Source organism: Aspergillus pseudotamarii, assembly GCF_009193445.1.
Source record: "Aspergillus pseudotamarii strain CBS 117625 unplaced genomic scaffold BDV38scaffold_67, whole genome shotgun sequence".
Lineage (NCBI taxonomy): Eukaryota > Fungi > Ascomycota > Eurotiomycetes > Eurotiales > Aspergillaceae > Aspergillus > Aspergillus pseudotamarii.
In genome coordinates this window covers 52,462-77,754 of record NW_022475081.1, presented here as the reverse complement: position 1 = coordinate 77,754, position 25,293 = coordinate 52,462, and the positions used below count along the sequence as shown (strand labels likewise).

Here is a 25,293-nt window from a genome sequence, read left to right as displayed (position 1 = left end):
TCCTGGAATGACGCTACTGCAGTGTCTACGGAGGCGATACTAGTATTTAACCTGGTAGCAGATTTAAAGGATGTGTTTTCTGTCTCTCATATTAAGTTTTATAGCCCCTGACTAGAACGATTATGTCATCTTCAATTGTATTGTATGTCACATTGTTTAGGGAAATTGAGGGCTTGAAGTAATATATGGGAGTAAGATGGTTGGGATACTAATCAAGCGACCCTTTAAAAAGGACGACTTGAAACCTAAGACAACAAAAAGAAGATTGTTTATTATCTTAATATATTAAAAAGATCTCAAACAAGTGGAGCGTTTTGGATGTAATGAAATGTGGCTTGACCGGCCAAAGAGCGTGCGTGGCTCATGTGGGTTTGACCCAAATAGGCAGAAAAAGGATGTGGCCGTTCTCGGGTTGCGATACGACGACGTGGATGGGTGTAATGATAGAAACAATAGAACTCATACTCTGCTCCATTCTTGCCCGTCTGTCTCTCGCCCGATTGCTCTCCTCTCTGCGATGCTAGCCGCGGTCCTATGTTCCGTGCAGATCATTGAATCAGTCTAACCATCATGGAGTCTCCCTTAACTCAGCAAACTAGACCCGAAACCTTCAAGCCTAAAGTCGTGCAACTATACGAGAACCTATTTCACGTCCGTCTAGCCATCTAACCTTCTGACTTACTAAATACTGACTTACCCCTTGTAGACTTCGGACTATAATGAACCCTCCGAGGGATTTTGGAGGGAATTCTTTCTGCTGCCGCCTGACCGGAGCCAGCTCAGGTCTATCCTAGACCAGCTCAGCCCTGATGAAACGCTCAACTTGCAGGTATCATCCCAACCATGGCTTACGAGAATGCTCTTTCTGAGTGCTAACTTGGCATTAGGTCCAAACCCAGCAGCTTTTCATTCGTGCTATCCGTGAAGCTGCTTCGGGAGTTAGTCCCGTGGACTCATATGCACTAGAGGTGCGTGTATTCATAGAATCCATTGCTTTGTATTTCAGCCTCTAAGGAGTGACGTAGACCTTGATGGTCTTTCTAGCCTGTATCTTGAAGAAGAAGTACACCAACCCTAGTTCGGATGTCATTACAGTTCTTGCCGGTCTCGATCACGTTGACCAAGTTATCTCGAACTTTGTCGCCGTACTGGACGGCATTATTCGCAATGGAAGCAGCTGTAAGTTTCATTGGTTCCCTGTCATGTTTCTGGAATAGCCCATACTAACATTTTTTTCAGTTGATTTGCGCATCAAGGCTATCAAGACAGCTATCGCCATGACTAGTGGCGCATATAAGACCAGTCTGGTTTCATATTTTACGCATCGCGACTTATTCCCGTCCATCATGAAGGTTTGTCTTCAATGCTCATCTATGTTTTTCTAGCGTACCCTAGAATATCTAATTCGTCGTGCAGTTCGTCCAAGAATCTGAAACTCCGATCCAAGTCTTTGACTCATTCCTTCTTCTGGGATTGCTGGCAAACTACAACAAATTCGAATTCCAAAACCCTTACCAGCTGCGACTTGACGACTTTGTCAACGAGGCAAGCATTCAGAAGATTGTCAAGGGAGTCGGTGTCTCCTGCGCCGCCGTGAGGAACGGTTATGTTGCTGTGCAGGACGACGCCCCCGAGGGGTGGACGCTGTTCAGCACGTTGGTTTACTTTGGCCTAGGGGCCCTCTCCCCAAGCAAGAAAGACAAGGCTAGCCCACCGAGTGCAGAAGAAGCCAAGGAGATGTTCGCGACACTGTAAGACAGGGTGCATCCACAGGATTTGACCAACAGCTAACAGAACTAGGCCCGCTCAGCAAGCAGCTATCCTTCTGGCTACTTATGACTTCACGAATGCCAACAAACTCTTTGGCCACCATCTGATCAGCCAAGCCCCAGAGAAGGACAATGAGGAGTCACCATTTGCCAGTTTCCTCTCATTGACGTCCTATCTTCTGCACCACGCCTACCGCTCTCCACGGATAGCGCACTATGCAGAACTCAACCTCTTCACGCTCCGCATCCTCGCCGAGGACTCCACCCTCTGCAAGCATCTCTGCAGCGACGAGAACAAAAGAAAAATCCGTCTCTGTCGCCAAAGGCAGCCATATTTACCAGTAGTCCCAGGGGACCGCGTCCTCGCAACAGTCATCTTCGACATCATAATCGACACAATCTCCCACAATCTGCGACGACGCCTCGACGTCAACATCTACAGGTACATATCAACCCCACTCCCAACCACTCCCACATCATACCCTATACTAACCGCACTAACAGCCACTCAATCGCGATACTTCTCCGCCTTCTCACCTACCTATCCATGAACAAAATCCGCCTAGCATACCACTGGTCGGAACTCTGGCGCAACCTTCTCTCGCTCATGCGCTTTTTAACAACCTACGTCACCGACCTCTCGTCTAACCCTAACATCACCACCCTAACCACAACCCTCGTAGACCTGATCGCATTCTGCGTCTCCGCAGGCGACACCTTCCTCCCAGACCCTTCCTCCTACGACGACCTTTTCTACAAACTAGTCGAAACAGGCCCCATCATCACCAAATACCGCGACGTGTATTCCCTGAAACCACCGAGCTCGAAACCTACAGACCCCAATCCGTCCAAAGACGTCCACGTTGCGGCCGTTGACACCCTCATTTCTGTCTCAACCCACTTCTACACCCTGCTGTTTAACCCGGAGCAGACTGATGCGAAGCCCGATGCTGACGGCCAGGGTGTGGCGCCTATCCCGGCGCACCGGAAGAAAAACCTCGGTCCCAGGGAAGTTCATCGCATTATCAAGCAGGGGTACGATACGTTGAGCATTCAGCCGCCGGAGGGTCTGAGCGCTTGGACTAGGTGGCGGGAGACGGATACGAAGACGGAGTTGAAGCAGGCTGCCAGGTGTGTGGTTGAAGATGCCAGGCAGTTGGTGGTGTAGGTAGTTTACTTGGGTTTGGTCTGCTTGTTGGTGTGACTGAACTTTGGTTAAAAGTGCTATGGTTTCTGTGGTTTCTGTAGGAAGTTTGATACAGAATGTCCATGATATCCGTGCTTATTCTGGTCTACGGAATCAGACTTGATGGCCAAAGAGAAGAGGGATTAGAAGAATTAAACTGTTACATAATATTCGCCGATTTCCTCTAATGTTACAAAGTGAACCGTTAGAAGCCATAACTCGCGTAAAAAGCTCATCCTTGCATGCTCCTGAAACCACCACAGTGCTGTAAATAAAATACGAAAGGAGATCTTGTTCAAAAAAAAAAGAATAACAATTTAGCCCATCATGCAACATCACCATTTTAAAGAAAAAAATAATAAAAAAAAATTAAAAAAAAAAGTCGGTGGGTATTGAAGCCCTTGAACCCCTTTAGACCAAACGTGAAGTAGCAGTACCAGGGTTGGGGTTTGCCACACCCTTAGACTTTTCGACATATTCATTGCTGGCAGTCATATATCTGGTAGCAAAGTACTGGCTAGAGTGTTTGCTCAACCAGAGAGTGAACTTGGAGAGTTCCTCGCGGAGTCTGTTAGTAGATTGGAGATCCATGTTGGTCTGCGCAATCAGTTCGGGCATGGTGGCTAGATATGGTCAGCGGTAGTCTTCAAACAATATCATACAGAACATCATACCGAAAAGACGAGTTAAGTGCTCGGCACCATAGATATCCAAGGGGCCTTTGTCGGCAAAGTCCCCCGATCCCGACTCCCACTTCTTGCGGAGGTTTCGGTACTGTTCGCGTTCAAATCTATAAAGGAGGATCTTGTCAAGGGCTTTGTCAAAGTACTCCTTGATTCCCATAATAATTTCCTCGAGGACATCCAGATCAGCCGAGCTTGTGCGCTTGGGCTTCTCTGCCTCAGAATAATCTTCCAGGATTTGATTAACCGAGCGCTTAGCCGGCAAAGCTACGACTTGCTGGTTCTTCGTCACGTTCTCCCAATCATCGACCAGAAGTGACTTCAAATTGTCGGGCATAACAATCCTCACAGATGGCCGTACATAAAAGCTATCCTCCTGAGAGCGTTCTTTGTCAGTCTAGTTGCCTCGAGGAGTTACGATTCCCAACACAGGTGTCAAGCCTTATCATCGATGCCATGACCAGATCATGGCCATTGACAAGTTTTAAAAGTTGAATAGTAAATGTAGCAAACTCACCTTTTCAATATCGTTGTCCCTGGCTCTCTTGGTTCCGCGGCCAGGAACGGACATCTGGCGTTCTTCGCTTCCCCGGGCGGAGCTACGATCGGAACCTCCCCTTTTCTTTGCGGAGGCCTTGGTGCTCTTCTGACGGAACGCAGCCTCGGCCTCGCGGCGAAGAGTAGTTGCAAGTTCTCTGTTCTCCTCGGTAAATTTACGAAGACGATCTTGCGGGACCCAGTCATCCCAGCTAAATGTGGCAAAAAGCCAGGTCAGCCAAGTCCACGTACACCCGCCAATGCAGATGAGAGATATTTTATCCCCAACACTCGTAGGGTGTCCAGAAGAGCTTCGTAGCTAGTAGAAGAGCAAGGGGTAGATACAATCTTGCTCATTTAGGTATGAAAGATCGACGACACACGGGAAACGCAAAACATCAAGGATATACGTACGTGTTTTTCCAGCCCTTATAGTGCACAAGGTACTCATACGGGCTCTTGCGGTCGTCGGGATCGACGTGTCTGACGTCGAGGATCTTTGCCTCGTACAAAATCTCATGGTGGAAACAGAGCACTCGCTCGTCTTTTTGATAAGTGGTTTGGCCAGCTGGTGCCATTTTGAAAAGGACAAAAGTAAGACTCAAGGAGCTTTGTGTTTTGGAAAAAGGTGGGGTGCAAAGAAGGATGAAGAAGTTGGGCCCCAGCCACAGGGTTTGATTTAGAAGGCAGAGGAAGAAACAACCCTGAAGTTGGTTCAGGCCGATGTTCCCAATACTTGCTGTTCCTCTAAAGACCACGTGCCATGCAATCAATCAATGACCGGGAGAGAGAAATTTCAGTGCAATGGGATTTGAAGATGCAAGTGTCCGGTCTGACGGAGACTACCCCTGATCGCACAACTAATGACTATCAAAGAGTCCGTTATACAACTGGAACTCTTGCTGACAAGAACCCTGGCTTCTCGAAGCACTGATATTTTTTGAGACAAGTGCCCGAGGGATTAGGGATAAGGTGAAGATGTCAAGCGTAGAAGGCTACAATACAGAGCAACACTGAGCTCGGAGCAATGAGGGTATCTGAGAGGAAAGGATAAGGTGGAGGAAGCGAAAGGAAATCTGGAGTATGACTTGTGTTGCGCGTGTTCAGGGAAAAGACCCGAAAAGGTAAGAAAGCGGAAGTGGAACTTAACGCGTGCTGAAAAAGGGCTAATTTATCGGAGAAAGAAAGGAACGTCTTCATTTCAACCTATTCCCCCAACGTTCACCACCAACACCCCTTGTTTTCTGATATTACCATTCCCCTTTCTAGAGACTTCAGCAGTACTCTTTACTGGATTAGACTACACGGCTAAAAGATAACTCTTTCCTACTACTGTTAACCCCCGTCATCAGTTGCTTCCGCAAAGGCTGGTCCGATTGGTTCAAGACAGTCTTGACCTTGAATACCACACCAGCCAAGATCCATCAAACATCAGAGAACTTAGGGGTTCTGTAAAGAAGAAAAAAGGAGAAGATAAACTCTGTTCTCTCTAAACTTCCAGTTGCAATTGCATGTTTCGCTAGCAATTTCGCGATCATGGCTCCATCAGAAGCATCCATTCTAAGCAATTTCCTTCTATCTCCGGCTTCATTGCCCACAGTTATCTCCTTGCAACAATTCACGGAACTCTTTCCAAAGCGCTTGCGCGCTCATCCGCATATCAGAGTTCTTTACCGGGAGCTCCAGCAACTCCGAGAGCAAGACATGGATCTGGTCAATGGAAACATTGACCAAGAACTCCGTCAAGGGGAGAGCCAAAAAGGAGAACTTCGTAAATCCATCCTAAGCACCGGTGTGGATGGTATGAGCTCCAATGATCAACGTGAAATTGACATGGATATCCAGTTGTTTGGCCAGACGTCCACCGCTGCGCCCAGCGATTACCATTCAGTTTCGAGTCTCCTCTCCACGATGGAGACAGCCTGTGCTAATATTGAGCGCGAAATTTCTATGGTTGATAAAGACGCAAGCACTCTTCTTTCCGAGCTTAATCTCACAGTAGGTGAATTGAGCGATCTGCGCTACGGTAAAACGCAAGGTCCTGTTGGGACAACAAGCGAAGACATGATGAACGAAACCATCAATGGCCTGGAACATCTCGAGAATGCTTGCTATCACAAGTCTTGATGACAGTCACCGTGGCGCTCTGAACTTACAGCTGCTGCAGGCGTGAGTCTTTGGTGTACTACGTAAGGCATTGGAGAAATCTTGTCATCGCCCGGTTAAGGTGATAAAGGATGTCTATGACTTCTTTATGTTCATTATCTTGGGGGGGGGTTGGGGGGGGGTTCTCTGTATAGCATCGCCAGGACCTCGTTTTGGACTACGAACTCATTCTCCCTAATTCTTCCACAATCAGCACCTCTACACGGTATTTCTTCTTCTACTGGTTCCTATGCGATAATTTCTCCTGGTGTAGGAGACTAAATCACTACCCTACCTGCGCCCTCGTGTGAGGGAGCACGGTCTAGACGAGCTTCAGCAATAATTGGAAGAATGACCAAGCTCTCATGGGTGCCGGTTTCATCTTGCTGGCTCCTCTCGCCTCAACTCCTGCTCCTACGCTTGACTATTGTTAGCAGTCTATACTCGTGTAGTCAACGATTTCAGAAGATGCCCAGCTTCTGCAAACGACACAGCTCAGAAAGCGCAATAATGAGGTATGATGCATCTAGAAATTTGGTGCACTTCTTGGATGTCTGGTTAATCTAGTTCAAGAGGCAAGACACAATTGAACAAAATCTAGCGCTTGTAGTTGGACTTAAGTCTTCGGGTTATTCTAGGAACTGGAAAAACCGGCTATGCGATACAAACTCTCTCATGTTCCATTATATTGATAGTTGGGTACTTTTATGCTTGAGGTGGTGGTGGATTCTAATTTGAAACCCTTGGACGTCTGGACGAAGAGTTGTTGAAATGGACACGCAGAGAGGATTCCTTATTCACTGTATGTTCACAGCCAGTGATTGGGCCTTCTATCATGGCTAGCTGGTGAACAATACGCCATCTATGAGCAGAAATTTCGGCACCGTCTGTCCTGGACTCCTAGGATAATGCATTCAGCATTTGCTGCCGAACTTCGAAAACTACCTGCTACATCATACGCCCGTCGAGGCATGGAAGAACAACGATAAACAGAATCCTCACTGGGATCTACAGTATACTCAAATAGCGAGTACAGAACCATTGGGTAGTTTAGGACATGTAATAGGTCGATTACGGATGTCGGTCTATTGTCAGCTCAAGGATTTGGATACAATGATATCGAGGGCTATGCTCAGACATTCCCTAGACAGGCAGTTGTAATATCATATACACAAAGTTGAATGATCAAGGCGTTAGACAGGAGCTAGTCGCTCAGGATTAACCCTCTAGATAGACCAATGCCCTAAGAAAGCTTTCCCACGAATCCAATGGGACCAATAGAATGAGTGTTTCCCTTCGGTTGGACCCAAAGCTCTCCCGTAAGACAATTCCTTATCTCTCTACTAGGCAACAATTTTCTATTCCTCAAGATTCAATTCTATATAAATAGGGTTAATTGTATTTTACTTGACGCTTTTCTTACTACATGGTGACGATGTCCCAAAAAGGAAAGAGGGCCACTGATAAGATTGATAAAGTGGAGAACTGCCGAAACGCGTTAAATCGCGTCTCCAAATCTCAGCTACCCACCACCAATCCGTCATACTCTTCATCCAAACAGCAGTAGTTCAAAAAACACAAGAAAGGATCTTCTTGCAGACCTATTCTCTCTATATACAGGTATAGGAAAAGCCACAGCATCAACATCGGACGCACAATGCCAACAATCCCGCTCCACCCACGCGTCTCCTCTCCCACCTCTCTCCCCAATCCCCTCCCCCAGGTCCTGCAGACGCCAACTGGACTCGCAATCCTCGAACTCCAAGGCACAATCAATGTCCCATCGCAAGAAGCTGAAGACGAAGCTACGACCTCAACCAACGAGACTCATGATCCCTCAATTCCTACATTCGAGACCCCAGTTGGCAAGCTCATGTTCCCCGATTATTCGCCGCAAAGGACTGCGCCTGACGACACGAAATGGATGAAGAGGGTTTATCTATATGTTGGTCGATACCAGCGCATGACGGGTGAGGTGAAGAAACTGGCGCAGCCGCTCGCTTTGGTGCAACGGCGTCAAAAAGAGACCTCTGACTCCAATGGCGAAGAACTGGAAATCGTCGAGATCATCAAGTATAAGCTGTTCTTTAAGAATCGGCCTGAGCCTGTCAATGATAGTTGATTTGCATCGGCACTAGACTATGTCATGAGTCGGGTAGAGGATTGGTTGGTGCCCTGGGTGTCGTGGTATGGTATTCTGGCAGATTGCGACCTCACGATTCACGTGGACGAATACTGCCGTTTACGTACAATGCTAGGATGTGCAAATTTGGCTAGGATACGGTCAACGACAGAGATCAAGCGAGGAATTGGCAGGAGCGTCACGATCGGTATCAGCCTCGTTGTCTATAGTACATCACTCCTGCGTGTAGGGGGCGAGAACTACTACCTAGACACAGATTATCTACTATGACATCCAAAGCTGCAACTCAACTGGGACAATGACATACCGAAGAAACTGCATGTCCTTCCCGACGGAATCTACAGTGTCATAAATTAAACAAGCGCAGCCAACCCAGGGGGACCCGAAAGTAAAGATTCGAGCAATCTTAAAAGTCGCAAAGGACACTGGAGGGGTACGCCGTGTCCCTGATTCCGCGGGATCGACAAAAGAAATACCCGGGCGGAAATTTGCGTCCAAAAACGGACACCATTCCGCACTATTGCTGTGTGGAAGTATCAATTCAGAGCAAAAACAAGTCACCATGTTACTACTATTCTCATTATCATGCAATCCAAAATCTACCTTTTTATCCAAAAAAAAAAAAAAGAAAGTCCCATCGAGTCTTACTTACGGGCAAACAATAAGCAAACACAGCATTGGTAATCAACATCCGACTCCAACCGACAACCCGAACTCCGTCGGAAGGGAAACGACAAAAGCTCAATCCATAAGCTTCACAGCCAACTGTAAGAAAAGAACCAAGTAGAAACTCGCAATAATAACTGGGTCCAATACAATACCCCGCCTCACGGGCACCTGGTTACGCCAACTATAAATCCCCCATCCCCATCGGAGGTATATATATATATAGTTGGTCATACGTCCTTTTTATCTTCCGTAGCTTATATCCAGAACATCGCAACCCATTTTAAACTTTCATTCACCTGCCACTACCTCCAGCATTAAGACCCCAGCTGCTATATAACATATCGCCAATCCAGCAATCAGACGAAGGAAGTATTCAAAAATGGCTCCCATCGAACGCATCACTCTCTTCAACATCCCCAATGAAGAAGACCGCAACCGAGTTCTAGAGCAATACAAGATTCTAGCAAAGACAGCGACCAAGGTAATTATTCTTCAATTATCTCCAACTACCGCGCTACCTATATAGAGTGGTTTGCTAACGGGGGTACCTCGTATAGGACGGCAAACCGTATATTGTTGCTGCTGCTGCGGGTCACTCTTTCCCGGATCCCCGCAACAAGGGGTACACGCTATCCGTCAAGACGACGTTCGCTTCGTTGGAGGATATGAAGTACTACGATACCGAGTGTGAAGCGCACAAGGCTCTGAAGGCTGTGGCCGGACCGGTTAAGGAGGATGTTTTGACTACGTACTATGAGAATGTTCTGTAAACGAATATAGATTTTTCTTTTCGCTTTTCTTTGGTTCGAGGCTGGATGGGGCTAAATCTGCAAGCCCATAGCCTTGATTGACATGTGTTCATGACATATACTGCATACATTGGGATCTCTTATTCTGGTGATCAAGAAAATATCCGCTACACTAAGTCAGACACTGAAAGCATCAGAGGGATCAAACAGGACGAGACCGGGTGTGGTCTGGAAATGACCAAGTCACTCATAACATGAAAATCGCTTCATAAGATGCCTGCTCATAAAATATCTCGGTACGCTGCCGAGAGCTCGCGCTGCGTTGGAAGGGAAACATGGTGATACAACAAGCATTTGTCCTTGTCAGAAGGCCTCGAAACGGACAAATACCAAGAACGCTCCGTCAAAATGTACACGCAAGTCGAAGACTAGGAATGTGAAGATTAAAATCCGTTGAAACCAGCCAGGTGAGGAGGCCCTTCACATTTGGACGGGGGAAATGTACAAAAAAAAAAAAAAAAAAGCCCACGCAGGGGTAGACCTTAATCAAGAGCCTTGCGGAGATCGCTCCATTTTTGTTTCAGATTTTCGTGGTTTTCATGGATCTGCAGCGAACAGACGTTAGATATGAATTCATAAATGGCAAGTATGTGGTGCGGCTTACCTCTGCCCACTTCATCTTCGCCTCCACGAGTTCTTTCTCCATTTCCGCCATTTGCTCCACCATTGACCGGTTCTCGTTCTGAACCTCCATGTTGCGCTTCATGATGCGATCCATCTCAGTTTGGAGCTTCTCTTCGACCTCTGCCGGCTGTTTATCCACTACTATCTTCAGGTTTTTCACTTGCATATTCAAAGCGTCATTCAGGTCAGTTAGCTCCTCATTTTCTACTTTGAGATGGACAAGTTCAGAAGCAAGCTGAACATGCTCTTTGTCTGACGCCTCAGCTTGTTCTTCCAGTAATCGGATGCGGGCACTCTGTGTGGCGACCGTATGTTTGAGGTTCTCTAGCTCATGTTCGCGTTCTCTTTCACTCCGTACTTTTTCTTCCCATTCCGCTGTGTAGGCACGAATCGTCTCGCGATCCAGAGGAACAGCACAGGCATCCTGGACCAAGAGGTCCGCGCGATACACTTCCTTGTCGGCAGCCCCCGAGCTGCCAAAGAACCCGGACTCGAGGATCGACGACGCTGAGGGTTGTTTATCAATGTAGACATCGAATAACCGCTCCTTAAGGAAGGTAGTCAGCGGAGTCATGTCTTTCATACCCAACAGCGCCTCCGAGTTTCGGCGCATAATAGCGATCGCAAATTTAAGAATTGTATTTTCCAGTCCCTCATCAAGAATGAGATCGTAGATGCGGAGAACTAGTTGTAGGGGGAAGCGATATGCGAAAAGAGTCAGGAACCACTGCGTGGCATACAACTGCGGATGTACCCCTCGCCGGCGAAGGTGGCAGTATAAGGCAGGTTCCATGTCCTCGAGCAAGCGCTCGAAAAGGAAAAGGCTACGGTGCAGACCAGGCATATCGTGGATGAACATCTCCCGTAAACCATAGTGATTCATCAACTTGACCAGCAGTGTAAAGGCTTCAACCTCATCCATCTACAAGAAATGTATGTTAGCATGGGGCCGTTCTTGAGGTATGCATTCAGGTCACTTACATTAAATAGCAGTGGCATCACAATGAAGTTCATGCCCTGTGCATAACCCACGGCCTCGTCGTACAGAGCGTACGCTTTGCATAAACCAAACAGACCTTCCTGGTTCCCTTGCGACACAAAGTAGCGGGAATAACTCGTGCGAGCACCCAAATCCCGCCGAATAGTCTTTTCCAGCTTCTGCAGGGTCACTCCGTCTTCCTTCTCCTTCTTTTTCCGAGCCGCCTCGCTCGCAGCCTGTTCTTTTGTCAGTTTTTCTGGGTCCACTTCGTGTGAAGGGCTAGGAGACCCATTCACCGAATGCGCTGCCGACCCAGAATGTTCGGAGCGAATGGATGATCGAGACGAAGATGCGGACTCTTTTTCTCCATTTGCCGTGCCATTCAAAGTTCGGGGTTTTTCCTTTTCTGTGCCACGCGCAACCAGTTCCCGGTAAACTTCTTCAAGTTCGGGGTTTCTGCTGTCAGCCAGGACTTGCCAGATAACCCCTCGAATGGTCTGCGGGATTCCCCGTTTGATGGCGGCGTTCAACTCTTCCGAGTTCGTGCCTTTCAGCGCCTGGGGACCACGATTGACTAGTTGCTGCCATAGTTCCCAATCAACAGGTGCCGCTGCGTCGGTTGCAGAGGCCGAGAAACCAGAGACGGTTCCCGGAGCGAGATTTGGGTTCACCGTCGGTGGCACATTGGGCGGCGAGGTTGCGATTATAGCTGCAGAATTTATTTCACCTTCTTCTGGGATGCTGGGGGGCGGACTTCCAGCGGATTGACTAATGCTTGCGCGTCCCGACGCGACACTGCTTCCGTCATTTTCCGAAACTAGCCCTTCATCCCGCATCCTAAGCATTTTAAATTGATCCTTCAAGCTGTTGCGAGCCGGCTTTCGGGATCCCGCGCTCGCACCGTCCTGATCCTCGCCATCCTGTGCTCGGCCGGCCAATTCAGGATTACTGGAGATCGTGGATATAGATGCAGCCGTGCTCCGGCGACTATTCTGAGGGGGTGATTTCGCCTCTTTACTTCCCGTCGAACTCCGAGTAAGCCAAGCAAATGGGCCCGTGAGTTTTCGAGCTGGTGGTGGCGGCGGTGCGGCAGGGGCTGTGTTCTTGATCACTGGAGGAGCAGGGTCTGACAGGCGAGGATTCTGAGCGGACATCGAATCCCTAGGGGGGAGTGGAGGGGAACCAGGGTTGTGACCTGGGCTTAAGTCATGGTTCTCGAAGGACTCATCATCCTTGTTGTTGCTGGCGAGATTTACCTCGTCGAGGGAAGTGGTAGATAATCGGTGAGCCGTCAACAGTGGGGATTTCTGTAATTTTTGTTTGCGAGGCGTTTCCTCCGCTTCCGACCGTGTGTCCGAATGAGCATCGGTTGTCTCTCCATTTGTCTTCACTTCGTCCTGGGTAGCGGTTGGTAGAGGGGGCGCATCGGTTAACTGAGGTGTGGTAGCCGAAGCGCTCGGAGGACTGTCTGTTAGGGAGCGGGTAGAGGAACTCTGGGGAATAGACACGGTGAGATTGTTTTGAGATGTTGGAGCTTCTAGGGCATCGTCGAAGGTATCCTGGTCAGAGAGTCAATGGGTGTTGATTTTTAAACCATGGGGCGCCGGTAGTATCTTACTCCTTCATAGTCTCTGCTATTCCGTCTAGACATGATGAACCGCGGCCCCCTGGGGCAGTTGAATAAGTCTGTTCAAGGTGTCCAATCGGAAATTCTAAGATGACAGCCGGTATTGGAATATAAACCAAAGTATAGAGGGTGATCAGAAGAAGAAAAGGGCCATGGCAAGCAGGGGGAAGGAGGTTGTTGTGAGACAGAGTGGAAGCCACCACGCGGTTCGGTTTAGTTGTTTAGTTGATGGAGAAGGGGTTGGATATGGAATGGGCCCCAACAGCCACCAGTGGAAATGGACCACTTGAAGGGGTGGTAAAAGGCAGAAGGAATTTCGAGGTTACGAAGGAATAAGGATAAAAATATAACCTAATAAACCAAGACACTAAGGTTCGGGGTATATGACTTTTTTGACGTTGTGATTTATTTTTATTTTATTTTTTATTTTATTTATTAAATCTATTTTTCCCCTTGAGGAGGACAGACATCTCAATGCAATCTTTGGTAACTTTGGTTGAGTTGCTGGTGAAAGCTTGGCGGGTCTGATCAGTGCGTACTTTCTTTTTCCCTATTGTTTTCCGTGATTTGACTACGATCATTCGATGGTTCTTTCTTTCTTTCTTTTTTGTTACCTTTTCACTATATCGATGATCGCCCCGTCCGGATGTAAATACGGTTCAAATTAAAACGTTGTACTCTGTATATATTTTGTATATCGACTACTAGTTTAGCATCTACTAGTAAGTACTAACTAATCAAGTGTAATTCTGGACTCCTGGAACATGTAAACATTCCTGAAACCCCCCTGAAATTTCTCCCACCCATGGATGAGAAAAAACCTATTGGTCCCCACAGCCCAGCTAAATACACTTACAGTACTAGTAGTGCTCCGTACACCTCTTAAGGACTACGCACAAACTAAACTACGGACTACTAACCACCACCAACAATTCGACCTATAGGAATTCGAGGGTCGACCTTGAGGAAAAGGTAATTCCGCATTCAGCGTTCTATGACCTGTTTATTCAGAAATAGTGAAGTAAGGAGGTGCTCCCCTTAAGTGCAGAGTGATCGCTCAAAATCCAACCACCGTCCACGCCTAAGTGGGTCCATTTTCTTCAGTTCCGAGATCCAGCTCAAAACCTTTTGTTGGTCGTCACTGGACATGGTGCCTTCGATTTTCGACGCCAACAAGGTACAGTCGATTAATGCCTGGTAGATATACTTACAATCCTCCGCCCCGTCCAGCATATCCTGAATCTCCTCGATCTCTTGGCGGACATAGTCCAGCCGCTCCGACTGACTGAGGTTCGGTGCCATTGTCTGCCCCGATGTTGCCGGGTCAAATGTGCACATTAAGTTTTGGTGATAAAACCATAGTGACTGGTCATATGGGTCACACAAGGCGCGATGGATAAGCTCCAGCTCTTAGTTGCATTAGCGAAGAAAGCGATCATTTCTTATGTAAGACAGTGAAACGTACCGTCATTGAGCATCTTTCTTCGTTCCGCATCAGTGGCTGATTTCTCATTCAGCAATCGCTGGATAAGCTTCGTCCGATAATGCCACGCGGAAAAGTTAGAGAGATTCGTCCCAATCATCTTCTTCGCATACTCGAATTCTGCTTGCGCCATACTCTCTCCCTTCTCTTCGGGTGTCAGAGTCTCTAACGTGTCCACGACAACTCGGCGGTAGCCCCAGCCATGGAAGTTTCTGCTGTCTAGGCGAAGCATTTTACCCACAAGCGCTAGCTCTTCTTCCCAGATTCTCCGGGAGATAGATAGTGGCAGCAGACGTTTAGCTTCATCTAGAAGCCATAAACGATAGTTCCATATCCAGTAGCACTTGGGAAAGCTGCGCAGTAGCGGCATCAGGAACAGCAGGTCATTCTTGATTAAGGCAGTGATCTGATCCGCTGCAGCCTCGCGTGATGCAGCTTGTGTGAATTCGTGCCGCAGAACCCGGCGTCGATAATTCCACACCGTGTAGTACTCCGGATTTTTGGTCAACAATTCGGAAATTTTTTGAAGTGTTTCAGGCGTATACTGCTGTTCTGCAATCTGGACTACCTATCAGAACGCCGTGTGTATTCTGAGGAGCAAAGCGGATATACCTTCGCACGGACGAACTGATCCAGCTCCTGGTATTTTTCTATTTTGCGAAGCTCTTGTTGACGAGCTTCTTCGGATTTCTCCTTCAAGCTGTAGCGGGGTATCCCATGCTGCCGAACCGTCCATCAGTAGGTGTGGGGTATGCAGAGGGAAGGTTAAAAATTACGCTGGCCATGTCGACCTGTTGTCTATCTATGCAACACCTGACTAGTTGAAACGTGCCACCACCAGGAAGGTATGGTTTTTCTCAGGTCTACCAGTAAGGAGAACGAAGGAGTGGAAGTCACGGTTGCTCGACTCCGTTTGGAGTGCTTTCTCTATCGGGATGTCACGTGCCATACTATACTACCTCATCTATACCGGATCACCGTCCACCTGCCTTCAGCTTCCAACTGATCTACTGTTTATCAGGATATGTTATTGCATTGCAGCACAATAGTTTTATACCCAGGGTCTAGGTGTCCATGATCTGGACCCGTAACGCCATTCTTTTTGACTTTGAAGCATTCCAGAGCTGACCACAGCATTCAATCATTTCGTCTATTACTGGCTGCCAACTGCAACAGTTAGGCGTCGTTATAACAATGATAGGCACCCAATGCCATGTATTGCAGAAGTTGGACCGTCTCATGGAAAGCAGGCCGTCAACGCCTGAGCTCAGCTCAGACACCTCTAGTGATGACGACTCTAATCTATCAGTTGACCGTGCTATTACTCCACCGCCCCTCATAGGGCCTGTCACTCATTATGCAGCTAATCTAGGCACTGGCTCGCCTTTTTCGGGAGAGTACAAAGATACTCGCCCAATTCCCCTGCCTATGCCCGTGGCAAGCAAAGGGCGTCATACTGTCTGCAACTCCAAAAACCCACCTGTGGAGGCGGATAGTGTTGCCAAACAAACATTATCACCTGTCAGAGGTCAGCATAAAGCTAGGAGGAGTACTACAACTAATACAAATGGTGGCCTTTCGAGATCTCCAGCCTCGCCGGACAGGTTCATACCAGTTAGGCAATTTATGAATCCACTGTCGACCTTGTTTCGTATTGGCAAAAACCCTCAGGAGCTATCCCCTGAGGAGAGGTTTCTGCGCCATCGTTCACAGAAAGAAGATCCATTTATGCCTACACGTCCAAGGCGGTCTGAGAGCACACCCGGAATACCCTCAGGGCGTCCATTACAACGGTACTATGGACCCCGTTTTATCAATATTCCGGCTATCATGAGGATTGATAGCCCATTGAATCCAGAAGCCGGGCATAGACAAGTGAGTAATGGCGCTGTCTGGCATGTTGGTGGAGCATCTGCTGCCGTAGGCAGGCGATCTAGGACAACTTCTAGCCGCTCTGAAAGACCCTTGACAAATAGAACAGCTGCGCCTATGTACAATGCTAGTTTCTTGCCATCTGTAGAATCAACCGAGGAACAATCTAAGTACGAGTCGAGGGTAGCTCTTGCATTGGATATTGACCCAGCGAGGGCCCTTCTCAACAGCCATCACGACTGGTCACTACTTGAGTCCACCCCAGCTCCATTCTCTCCCCTCTACGAGCGATTCTCGCCGTTGATCTGGAAAGATAATGCATGGAAAAAGGCAGAGAAGAACAGTTGTAAGTACAATTTATTTATTTCTGACTGCAAATGGTGCTGCATGGTTATCGGCCACTCATGGTCTCCTGGAAACCAACTAACCCTTTTCCACATGGTAAAATTAGGGAGTACTACGCCTACACCAAGGGGAGATAATGCAAGGATTGTGCCAACGCTACCATTTCGTATACTAGACGCACCTAACCTCCGCGATGATTTTTATTGCTCAACACTAGCCTATTCAACCACTTCTGGGATTCTTGCCGTCGGTCTTGGCCACCATGTTTACCTTTGGTCTGAAGCTTTCGGCGTTCAGTACCCACCTTTCGCTGATCAACATCCGTCGAACTACATAACTTCTTTGTCTTTCTCCTCGGAGTGTGGAGAGAAAGGCATTCTGGCTGTTGGCAGACATTCCGGTACACTCAGCCTCTGGAGTGTGTTTGATTCAGAGATACGTTTTGAAATCAATCATCCTTCTACTATCACTTGTGTTGCATTCAAGCATGTGACTTCGCGCAGAATATCAGAGAGATTCAAACACGTCGAGGTAGATACAGAAGATTTGGCTGTCGGTGATAATCTGGGTAATATCTGGTACTATTCAGTTGAATGGCCTGACGATGATATCCGAGAAGACTTTGACTGGCAAGGCTCCATGACCCTGATTGCTAGGATATCGGCCCATACACAGCAGGTTTGTGGAATATCCTGGTCTCCAGACGGAACGTTTCTTGCTACTGGTGGCAATGATAATGCGTGTATGTTATTCGAGCTGCAAGATATCATTCCCCCAGGAGAATTAGGCATAATCTCGAAGTGTTCGAATACGCTACGCCAGAGTCGTCTCAATTTATCCGTGGAGAACACCCATCAACAGCTCTTACATAGACACTTCATCGCTCGCAGTTTACCTACATCCTCCCGTTCCGGATTCGCGCCTGTATCAACAGCTCTCCTCAGCCATGTGGGATCGCTCATCTCAGATCGCGACCGAACGGTCATGGTGCCGCCAAACTATCAGAAGCATCGGCTTGTCCACTCTGCGGCGGTTAAAGCAATAGCATTCGCTCCCTGGCAGCCATCTCTTCTGGCCACCGGTGGGGGCTCTAATGACCGCGCCATCCACTTCTACCACACGCCGTCTGGCGCATGTCTGGCTACTATCAACGTTTATGCTCAGGTGACTAGCCTTATTTGGAGCAAGACAAGGAGAGAGATTGTCGCTACCTTTGGTTTTGCACAGCCAGAGCATCCGTTCCGAATTGCTGTCTTCGCCTGGCCAAGCTGTGAGCAGATCGCTGCGATCCCTTGGGGCCCTAACGGCAGTAGCTGGGATCGTATAGAGAATGAGTCAAATGTTGACTGCGGCCGAGCCCTTTGTGCGGTTAGCTACCCTTGCAGGCCTCCTACTTATGTGCTTGATAAATTGGACAATCACGATGGCTCTTCTATATCGAGTTTTGTGAATCAACATAGGTCGAACAGGAAGGGAGGAAGTGTACATTATCGGCGGGCAGTTGTGCGGCCTAGGGCCAAAGAAGGAGGGCTCTGGTGTCCACGCACGGTCGAAGAAGGATGTATCATTGTGGCTTCTAGTGACCAAAGTGTCAAGTTTCATGAGGTGTGGAGCAGTGGGAGAAAACAAAAGGCAGCAGCTTCTGGGCCATACGGTGGTAGTGAGATCCTCGAGGGTATTGAAGGTTTGGAAGCCCCAGGAAAGGAAGTCATTCGTTGACGTTAGAGCTTCGGGATGCAGAGCTTCCCGAATTATTGGCAACATATCCTTACTAGTGCGTTAGGTTTTTATGTCAGGCATGTATCCTTAAAGGGAATTGGGATAGACTTGTCATGGCAATGAATGCAGCATTCTGCAAGACAGGGAGCATAGTCGCCAGTAGGTCACTGAGGAAGTAACGTTCATTTCCTATTCCCGGATACGCTGCATATGCGTGAACCAGTAGGTGGCATTTCTCGTCTAAGAACGGGAATATTTGAGTAGGTCGACATACTCTGCATGGACACGGGCAGATACAAGAAAAAGGTCCTGTGTGGTGACTCCCGCTAACAGCAGTGGCGCCCAAATATTCCATAATAGCAAAACATGCGTAACTACGTCATGTGGTAAAGTGATATATAGGGGCCAGGAAGGGGAAAATAAAACTAGCAAATGGAATAGGACCTAAAAAAAGGTATACGAAACGTCAGCGACAGGATTTGAACCTGTGCGGGCGAACCCAACAGATTTCTAGTCTGTCGCCTTAACCACTCGGCCACACTGACTTGGATGAAGTTTATATAACTAACTTTATCTATAGAAGGGCAGCTGCATTTCCAGTCCATTATTGATTTACAAGACAGCCTCTGTTGGGCTATACATTTCCTTTCAGGTGATCACCGCGAGAGTCGAGTTCATTTCTATTTAGAGTGGCTCAACCATATTTCTAAGGTGTGTGTCTAATTAAATTGGATTCATTGAGCTGTTCAGTGCGGACGCTCTTTACGAATACTAGCATATCTCTTATTGTCCGTCTTGTTTACAAAGGAACGGTAACTTCTACCTACAAGTATAGTATTCTATGGTGAAGCAGGTCAGGGACTGGTGGTGTATTTGTACGGGAGTGCATCATTCAACTTTGGTAACATGTCCTATATGGCCTTTTTGACATGAGCAGTTAATGATCGCAGGCCAAGCTATATAGTGCTCGAACGACTTCGGGAGATGTATGTACATGTATGGCCAGTTCACGAAGAACTCGATAATATGTTGATCACGTGGCGTTGCTATAGTCGCATGAGCCATGGCCTTGTTTGTTGGATTGCTGCTTGCATTGGCCGGGGCGGGAAATAACTAAGTCAAGTACATCTCTTGACTACTGTCAAAAAGTAAAAAGATACCGTCAGCGACAGGATTTGAACCTGTGCGGGCGAACCCAATAGATTTCTAGTCTATCGCCTTAACCACTCGGCCACACTGACAATTGATATTTAACTTTTTAATATTTGCATACATAAGCCTACAAAAAAGAATTACGTCCACTTCTACTTCCACAACAGCCTGCACATCATCAGAGAAGGTAGATGGTATCAATATACTGCCAAAAAAAAAATTCCGTATGTCTCTGTTCAACTCGCTTTGATACTGCCCGTATTGTCCGTAGCTTTTCTCTGCGCGGTATCTTATAGTTTATTCTTGGTTTATGGTATGGTATGCTTGACTGTGATTTAAATATATATATCCCCCAATGCTAGCGCGTGGGATTAATTCCAGTATGACCCTATGTCAGCTACCAATGCTGGCGCAGTGGTCGAGAGGGAGCATATCGATATTATACACCAGAATACAGCCCCCTCCCCAAGGAACATCCTTTTAGTGAGGTTGCCCTGCCCTGCCGCCGTTTGCTGTACTGTTCGGGTCTCGGGCCTGCCCGTACGATGGATAGTCACGGAGGAAAGCATGTATATATTTGTTTTGTCTCTGAATAAGGAATAGTACCTACAAGGTGATAGATCTAAAGGCCGAGAACCTCGGATTTGTGCGTGTTCACCCCCATGTCAGCAAGACTAGGAACATAAACCAGGACGATAGACGTATGAAGACACGTAAATAGATGGTAGTAGCAAGTCAACGTAGATGCTAGTGAACAATGACTCCATACACTAAAACGGAGCACAAGAAACAGGTTCAAAAAATATCTTTTCTCTTTTTGAGCACTTTTTTGTCTGGGTGTAGTACACGGAACTCCAGGAACAAACACAGAAGAACAGGGTATAAAAATCTAATCTATTTTCTCGCCTTGTTCTTCCCCTTCCCTCCACTGCCCAGCTTGGTCTTCTTTGGTGGCGGCTGGGGAGCTGAAAGAGCCTCATCCTCGGAGTCATCTTCTGTGTCGGCAATGAAATCGGCCATCGAACCGGCACTCTCGGCATCATCATCATCGTCATCTTCGTCCTCCTCTAGGGACTCCTCAGCGTCGGAAGAGCCGGCTGACTCCTCCGCCTCAACGTCAAATACATCTTCGTTCTCATCATCATCTTCCTCACTGCCCTCTTCCTCGTCTTCTGACTCATCAATGCCGGACTGGACGCCGTTCAGCATGGATTCGTCTTCGTCGAAGGTCTGATCGCGAATCAACTTGGTCCGTGGTGTGGCCATGTGCTTTCCAGTCTCAGCATCACTATCCTCCTCAAGCTCTTCCTCTCCCTCAACGTAGATGACGTTGTCTTCATCTTCACTCTCCATCCCTTCTGCTCCACTGCGGATTGATTGCCTCAAGCCGAGTTGCGCGTCCAGCATATCAAGCTTACCTTTAAGCAGTAGCAAAGAGGATAGACTTGATGAGCGCTGATCCATGACCTTGTAAAGCGTGGCCATACGCTTCAAAAGATCTGGCTGACCGGCGAGTGCTCCGCCATGTGCGACACATGTCCATTGAATCCACACGAGGAGATGCCCATACCGACCAGGCCGGGCAGAAAGACGCTCGGCCAGCTTTTGGAGAAGTGTAGCTGCCAGGGACGACTCCAAGCGTTGAATGGTCGTCCGGATGATCGAGAGGTCACCGGTATGGAAACAAGATTCAAGCATGTCGTTATCGTTGGTCCTAAGGGACTGTGTAAGGACAGTGGAGAGGGAGACACCGGATGGAATCTGCTGGACTGCTTTGTTGGGTTTCCCGGGAACAAGAGACCCGATGCGGACATCATCCTCAAGTTCAGCCTCAACATCTATGTCTGCTGCGTTTGCCCGCATGAGCTCGCCAAAGGAGGGTTCGCCAGTCTCATCCTCCTCATCTTCAGGATCGGACTCTCCCGCGTTATCCATCTCTACGTCGCTGTCGATACCTTTCTGTTTGTCTGCTTCCTTCACTTCACCCGACTGCTTGTGTTCTCTATCGTCATCATCCGAATATTCATCGCTATCCGAGGCAACGTCTTGTTTGGAGTCTTGCATCTCAATATCATCATCTGCAAGATTTCCTTGCTGTACCACCACCTTGGACTCATCGACCTGGCTTTCACCTGTCTTCCTTGCACCGTTCGTGGTAACTGATGAGAGTACCGAGTTGGACTTGCTCTTGACAATCTTCTTCGTGCCCGTGAATGCCAACTCGTCGGTTTCCTCATCGAAACAAGAAACACGCTCAAAGATAGGGATGACGCCTCCTTCAGCATATGCAATGACTAGATCATGACCCTGGAACGATGCTGCTACCACCGGGACGAGCGCATCGGAGCCCTCGGAGCGCGTGATTTTAATGGAACACTCTGCTCTCCTGGTCATCTGCCTTCCCCTCGCCTTCAAGCTCGTGGTAGCCTTACCTCCCTGCAAGTCATTTGGCTGAACGAATGGCCTCATGAAGAGCTCAATTGTGCCGTCGTCAGTTACAGCTGCCAGTGCTTGCTTTTCCAACGAGTCACCTGTCTTCTTCCCGAAGCCGGTGTACAATGACAACGAAGATACTTCTTTTTCAGTAACCAGATTCATCACGAGCTTCCGACTCTCAGGGTCAAACACGTTGATATAACGGTCATTATCGGAGCCGAGGAACAACCCGGTAGAGGCGGACTCAGTGGAGGAGGTGAGAAGAGTATGGATAGAATTGCGCATGGCGGGGAACGCAATTGGCGCATCGTTGTTATCAATATCGATTATATATGGTGTTTGAGATGCGCAGATAACAGGTGGGTTGGCGGGAAGCGGGCGCGCCAGACTCGTGACCACCGAGGATGAAGGCAAGTTAATTATCCTAGTACGCGATGTTAGACAGGTCTCAAAACTCCCACGATAAGGGTATATGAGCTTACTTTGTGCTTTTCCCGGTGCGTAGATCCCATTGCACAAGTTTGTTATCACCACCGACACTCCAACCTTCTTGAGCGGGCTTGCTCAATGTAAATTTGAAATCCTTAATCCCTTCATCATGAGCTCCAACAAGTGTTCCGACAATCTTGTCCTCCGTAGGCGAGTACATCCGGATATCTGAAGCACTGGTACCGAAGGCGACGACAACATCTCCCTGATCGAACCCACCGGCGGAACCATTGACGTCGGAGTGTCGCTTTCTCTTCTTCTTCGACTGCTGATCGCGATCCTTCTGCCTTCCTGGATAATATCCCCAATCTAGGGAGGTGACCGTCTCCCTAGGACCCAAGACATGCTCGCATTGTAACCGGCCGGTATTCGTATCATGAATTCGCAAATGCTGAGCACCAAGACCCTGAATGACAGACGCGAAAAGCGCCAATTGATATTCAGACGGTGCAAATGACGCCTTCAGTATCGAAGATTTGCTCCCCGTGTATGTCATGCCGGATATCGCGGGCGACGCAGCGGAGGAGGTTTTCGAGGCGGGCGGGCGAGATGTCTTCTTGCCCATTTTGACCAAATCTGTAAGTGAAAGAAGAAACAAACAATGTCACAGAAGAGACACCAGGTAGTGGATTAAGCCTAGTCCCGCTTCGACTTTGAGCGACACCTGGATGTTGAGAGTCTGTTGAACTGCAGACTGTCGCCGTCTCTTGGGCGGTGTTGCTGAGAAGGAAAAAAAAGTTCTGTAGAGCCAATAGATGGCGCTAGACCATAACAGGCCAAGCGCCCTTATAAGTGCTGCAGGCGTCTTATCTAATCGCCCGCCTCTTTCCATAGTTACTAGTTAACTACTTCTCCATACCTCTTTAGAGGACCTATAACTAATCTTTCCTCTCAACAATGCGTTGGTCTTAGACGTGCCCGCAGAATGTCGAATCGGACTAGGCTTTCTGTTTTTGCTGGTGACGCTTCCTCCTCCCATTCACGATTAAGAAACTAGGTAATATCGAGCTAGTCGTTCGAATCTACTAACCCAGATATTGCCCGGGTTGTGAATGTCTTCTCGAACTCACTCACAGCTTTGCCTTCACATCAGGCTCTGAAGATAAGCACAGCTTGCTTCTTCCATTGATCGATATTACCAAAGGACTGAAATACCATTGGGTTCAAAGGTTGCATTCTTCGGGCCTTGGGAGGCAAATATGCGCAGTTTTTATTTTGACTACAACTGGCACACAGTTGCATGTTCTCCGCGCAGAGTCATATGTTGTCAGTTGCTACACTCTTGACTCATCTCCGCCCACCCAGACTCAACTGCAAGAAAATCCCCTTTGTCGTGTTTCACTCCACCTATAAGTCAGGGGTGACTGATAAAGCGCGACACTGATGATTATTCGAAGATCAATGTGGAGTGTCCTGAGACCAGCAGAACAAGGGGATACAGGCAGGCACCACTGTTACGCTACATGTACTACTAGGGAAAAAGTCGAGTTAAGCTCGTATTCATACCGTGACTGAACCAGTTCTTTAAAGCTCAAAGCGATCAGGTATCATATCCTCGGTGTTTCTGTTCATGTCCTTAGTTAACTACTATGTCTCTCTTGGCATGACTAATAAGCCATAGTGATTATATCAGCATTATTAGGCTAGACCTAATGCAATGCAAGGGAAGGGCTCAGGGCTTGACCCTGGGGCTTTCTCGGGTCAGCAGATCAACTTTTTCTGGATCGGTGTGTAGCAAACCAGCCATCAACCATATCCATGATGCAGTCCTTCATCCAGTCATGAATGCCTAACAGATTTTTGGGTATGTCATATCTGACTTACGGTATGACAAAAGATACATTTAGCGAATGGCGTTTCGTGCGATGTATCCAAGCCAAACGCCTTGTAGGGCCTTCAGTGTTCTTCAAGTATTAGTTATTCGTCAGCTTGATGTGTCTTTTTTGCAGCTCTGACTTGATTTTTATTAATTTTTATTTTTGGAGAGCTCAATATTTTTCGAGGATGTTTCCGACAAAGGGACTCCTGGTACGAGGATCCACCAAAGTTGGAAGAACCCAATCGTATCCGTGGGCTCGTAGAACGCGTCATCCATCAGCCAATCAAAAACTGCTGAATATTGAATTAGGACTAGTGTATCCGATGGAGTTAGCGGCAGAGGACGGACGACCGCGACGCGGTCGTTCGTACTTAAGGATTCTAGCACCCCCTCCGATTTTCTCAGTCTCTGTTTCTGGATCTGAGCTGAGCTGCGCGCCCGGTCACGCCTTCCTTACCCTTTTTTCTTACCGCCTCGCCTAAACCTGCGTGTCCAAGGTTACCCGTGACCACCCCCTGGGCATTTATCATCATTTATTTTCTTTTTAACCCAGTCTAACGCGTTGTCGCGTCGCGCTCCCAGATAAGAATCCCAGCCACAGCTATTGCACTTGCCCTTTATATTTTATTTTATTTTATTTATTATGGTCATTATTATTTCCCCTTTCACTTGATTATTATTATTAGCAACAACTCAAACCCCCAAACCAAATTAACTGTATTTCTATCACCCTCCACTCTCGATCGCGACTCCACGAGGTTCATTTAATCACTGTGGCCTCAGGCATATAGTTGGCACGTGCGATCC

The 25,293-nt window shown here is 47.8% G+C and overlaps 11 protein-coding genes and 2 non-coding genes across 13 annotated transcripts; 6 read left to right on the top strand and 7 right to left on the bottom strand.

Annotated features, from left to right (window-relative positions):
* The first annotated feature begins 18 nt into the window (after positions 1–18).
* Positions 19–968, top strand: BDV38DRAFT_258325 (uncharacterized protein). Its single transcript, XM_032055721.1, has 2 exons — positions 19–829; positions 888–968. Exon 1 carries the CDS (start codon positions 329–331, stop codon positions 563–565), a length of 237 nt encoding a protein of 78 aa, XP_031909453.1. The 5' UTR covers positions 19–328; the 3' UTR covers positions 566–829; positions 888–968.
* On the top strand, positions 342–3,003 carry BDV38DRAFT_185661 (ARMH3 family protein). The gene is made up of 8 exons (XM_032052169.1): positions 342–651; positions 707–829; positions 888–968; positions 1,026–1,179; positions 1,240–1,352; positions 1,417–1,751; positions 1,801–2,211; positions 2,274–3,003. The coding sequence occupies exons 1-8, from the start codon at positions 571–573 to the stop codon at positions 2,935–2,937; spliced, it is 1,962 nt and encodes a 653-aa protein (XP_031909452.1). The 5' UTR covers positions 342–570; the 3' UTR covers positions 2,938–3,003.
* A 77-nt stretch (positions 3,004–3,080) lies between these two features.
* On the bottom strand, positions 3,081–4,845 carry BDV38DRAFT_185657 (MRG family protein). The gene is made up of 4 exons (XM_032052168.1): positions 4,590–4,845; positions 4,156–4,387; positions 3,630–4,014; positions 3,081–3,578 (listed from the first exon to the last, which is right to left on the bottom strand). Exons 1-4 carry the CDS (start codon positions 4,751–4,753, stop codon positions 3,367–3,369), a joined length of 993 nt encoding a protein of 330 aa, XP_031909451.1. The 5' UTR covers positions 4,754–4,845; the 3' UTR covers positions 3,081–3,366.
* Positions 4,846–5,439: 594 nt separating this feature from the next.
* BDV38DRAFT_258319 (Cnl2/NKP2 family protein) lies at positions 5,440–6,383 on the top strand. The gene has a single exon (XM_032055720.1). The coding sequence runs from the start codon at positions 5,712–5,714 to the stop codon at positions 6,300–6,302; it is 591 nt and encodes a 196-aa protein (XP_031909450.1). The 5' UTR covers positions 5,440–5,711; the 3' UTR covers positions 6,303–6,383.
* A 1,482-nt stretch (positions 6,384–7,865) lies between these two features.
* BDV38DRAFT_185622 (Ctf8 family protein) lies at positions 7,866–8,585 on the top strand. The gene has a single exon (XM_032052167.1). It carries the CDS (start codon positions 7,978–7,980, stop codon positions 8,440–8,442), a length of 465 nt encoding a protein of 154 aa, XP_031909449.1. The 5' UTR covers positions 7,866–7,977; the 3' UTR covers positions 8,443–8,585.
* A 718-nt stretch (positions 8,586–9,303) lies between these two features.
* BDV38DRAFT_185610 (Dabb family protein) lies at positions 9,304–10,182 on the top strand. Its single transcript, XM_032052166.1, has 2 exons — positions 9,304–9,613; positions 9,690–10,182. The coding sequence occupies exons 1-2, from the start codon at positions 9,512–9,514 to the stop codon at positions 9,900–9,902; spliced, it is 315 nt and encodes a 104-aa protein (XP_031909448.1). The 5' UTR covers positions 9,304–9,511; the 3' UTR covers positions 9,903–10,182.
* Positions 10,183–10,386: 204 nt separating this feature from the next.
* On the bottom strand, positions 10,387–13,549 carry BDV38DRAFT_258312 (putative GTPase activating protein (Gyp5)). The gene is made up of 3 exons (XM_032055719.1): positions 13,163–13,549; positions 11,547–13,103; positions 10,387–11,487 (listed from the first exon to the last, which is right to left on the bottom strand). Exons 1-3 carry the CDS (start codon positions 13,193–13,195, stop codon positions 10,462–10,464), a joined length of 2,616 nt encoding a protein of 871 aa, XP_031909447.1. The 5' UTR covers positions 13,196–13,549; the 3' UTR covers positions 10,387–10,461.
* A 630-nt stretch (positions 13,550–14,179) lies between these two features.
* Positions 14,180–15,518, bottom strand: BDV38DRAFT_258308 (Rab geranylgeranyltransferase BET4). The gene is made up of 4 exons (XM_032055718.1): positions 15,431–15,518; positions 15,267–15,374; positions 14,637–15,213; positions 14,180–14,580 (listed from the first exon to the last, which is right to left on the bottom strand). Exons 1-4 carry the CDS (start codon positions 15,437–15,439, stop codon positions 14,210–14,212), a joined length of 1,065 nt encoding a protein of 354 aa, XP_031909446.1. The 5' UTR covers positions 15,440–15,518; the 3' UTR covers positions 14,180–14,209.
* Positions 15,519–15,848: 330 nt separating this feature from the next.
* Positions 15,849–18,590, top strand: BDV38DRAFT_296115 (WD40 repeat domain-containing protein; the record flags this gene model as incomplete). Its single annotated transcript, XM_032062859.1, has 3 exons — positions 15,849–16,051; positions 16,181–16,872; positions 16,978–18,590. The coding sequence occupies 3 exons, from the start codon at positions 15,849–15,851 to the stop codon at positions 18,588–18,590; spliced, it is 2,508 nt and encodes an 835-aa protein (XP_031909445.1).
* A 464-nt stretch (positions 18,591–19,054) lies between these two features.
* Positions 19,055–19,135, bottom strand: BDV38DRAFT_t199. The gene has a single exon. It is a non-coding gene; the product is annotated as a tRNA-Ser (tRNA).
* Positions 19,136–19,750: 615 nt separating this feature from the next.
* Positions 19,751–19,831, bottom strand: BDV38DRAFT_t198. The gene has a single exon. It is a non-coding gene; the product is annotated as a tRNA-Ser (tRNA).
* Positions 19,832–20,490: 659 nt separating this feature from the next.
* Positions 20,491–23,493, bottom strand: BDV38DRAFT_185566 (WD40 repeat and Utp12 domain-containing protein). The gene is made up of 2 exons (XM_032052165.1): positions 22,661–23,493; positions 20,491–22,602 (listed from the first exon to the last, which is right to left on the bottom strand). Exons 1-2 carry the CDS (start codon positions 23,230–23,232, stop codon positions 20,637–20,639), a joined length of 2,538 nt encoding a protein of 845 aa, XP_031909444.1. The 5' UTR covers positions 23,233–23,493; the 3' UTR covers positions 20,491–20,636.
* Positions 23,494–24,188: 695 nt separating this feature from the next.
* On the bottom strand, positions 24,189–24,806 carry BDV38DRAFT_258303 (uncharacterized protein; the record flags this gene model as incomplete). The annotated part of the gene is made up of 3 exons (XM_032055717.1): positions 24,505–24,806; positions 24,289–24,394; positions 24,189–24,211 (listed from the first exon to the last, which is right to left on the bottom strand). A coding segment is annotated over exon 1 (167 nt), but the record flags the coding sequence as incomplete, so codon positions are not given.
* Positions 24,807–25,293: the final 487 nt, after the last annotated feature.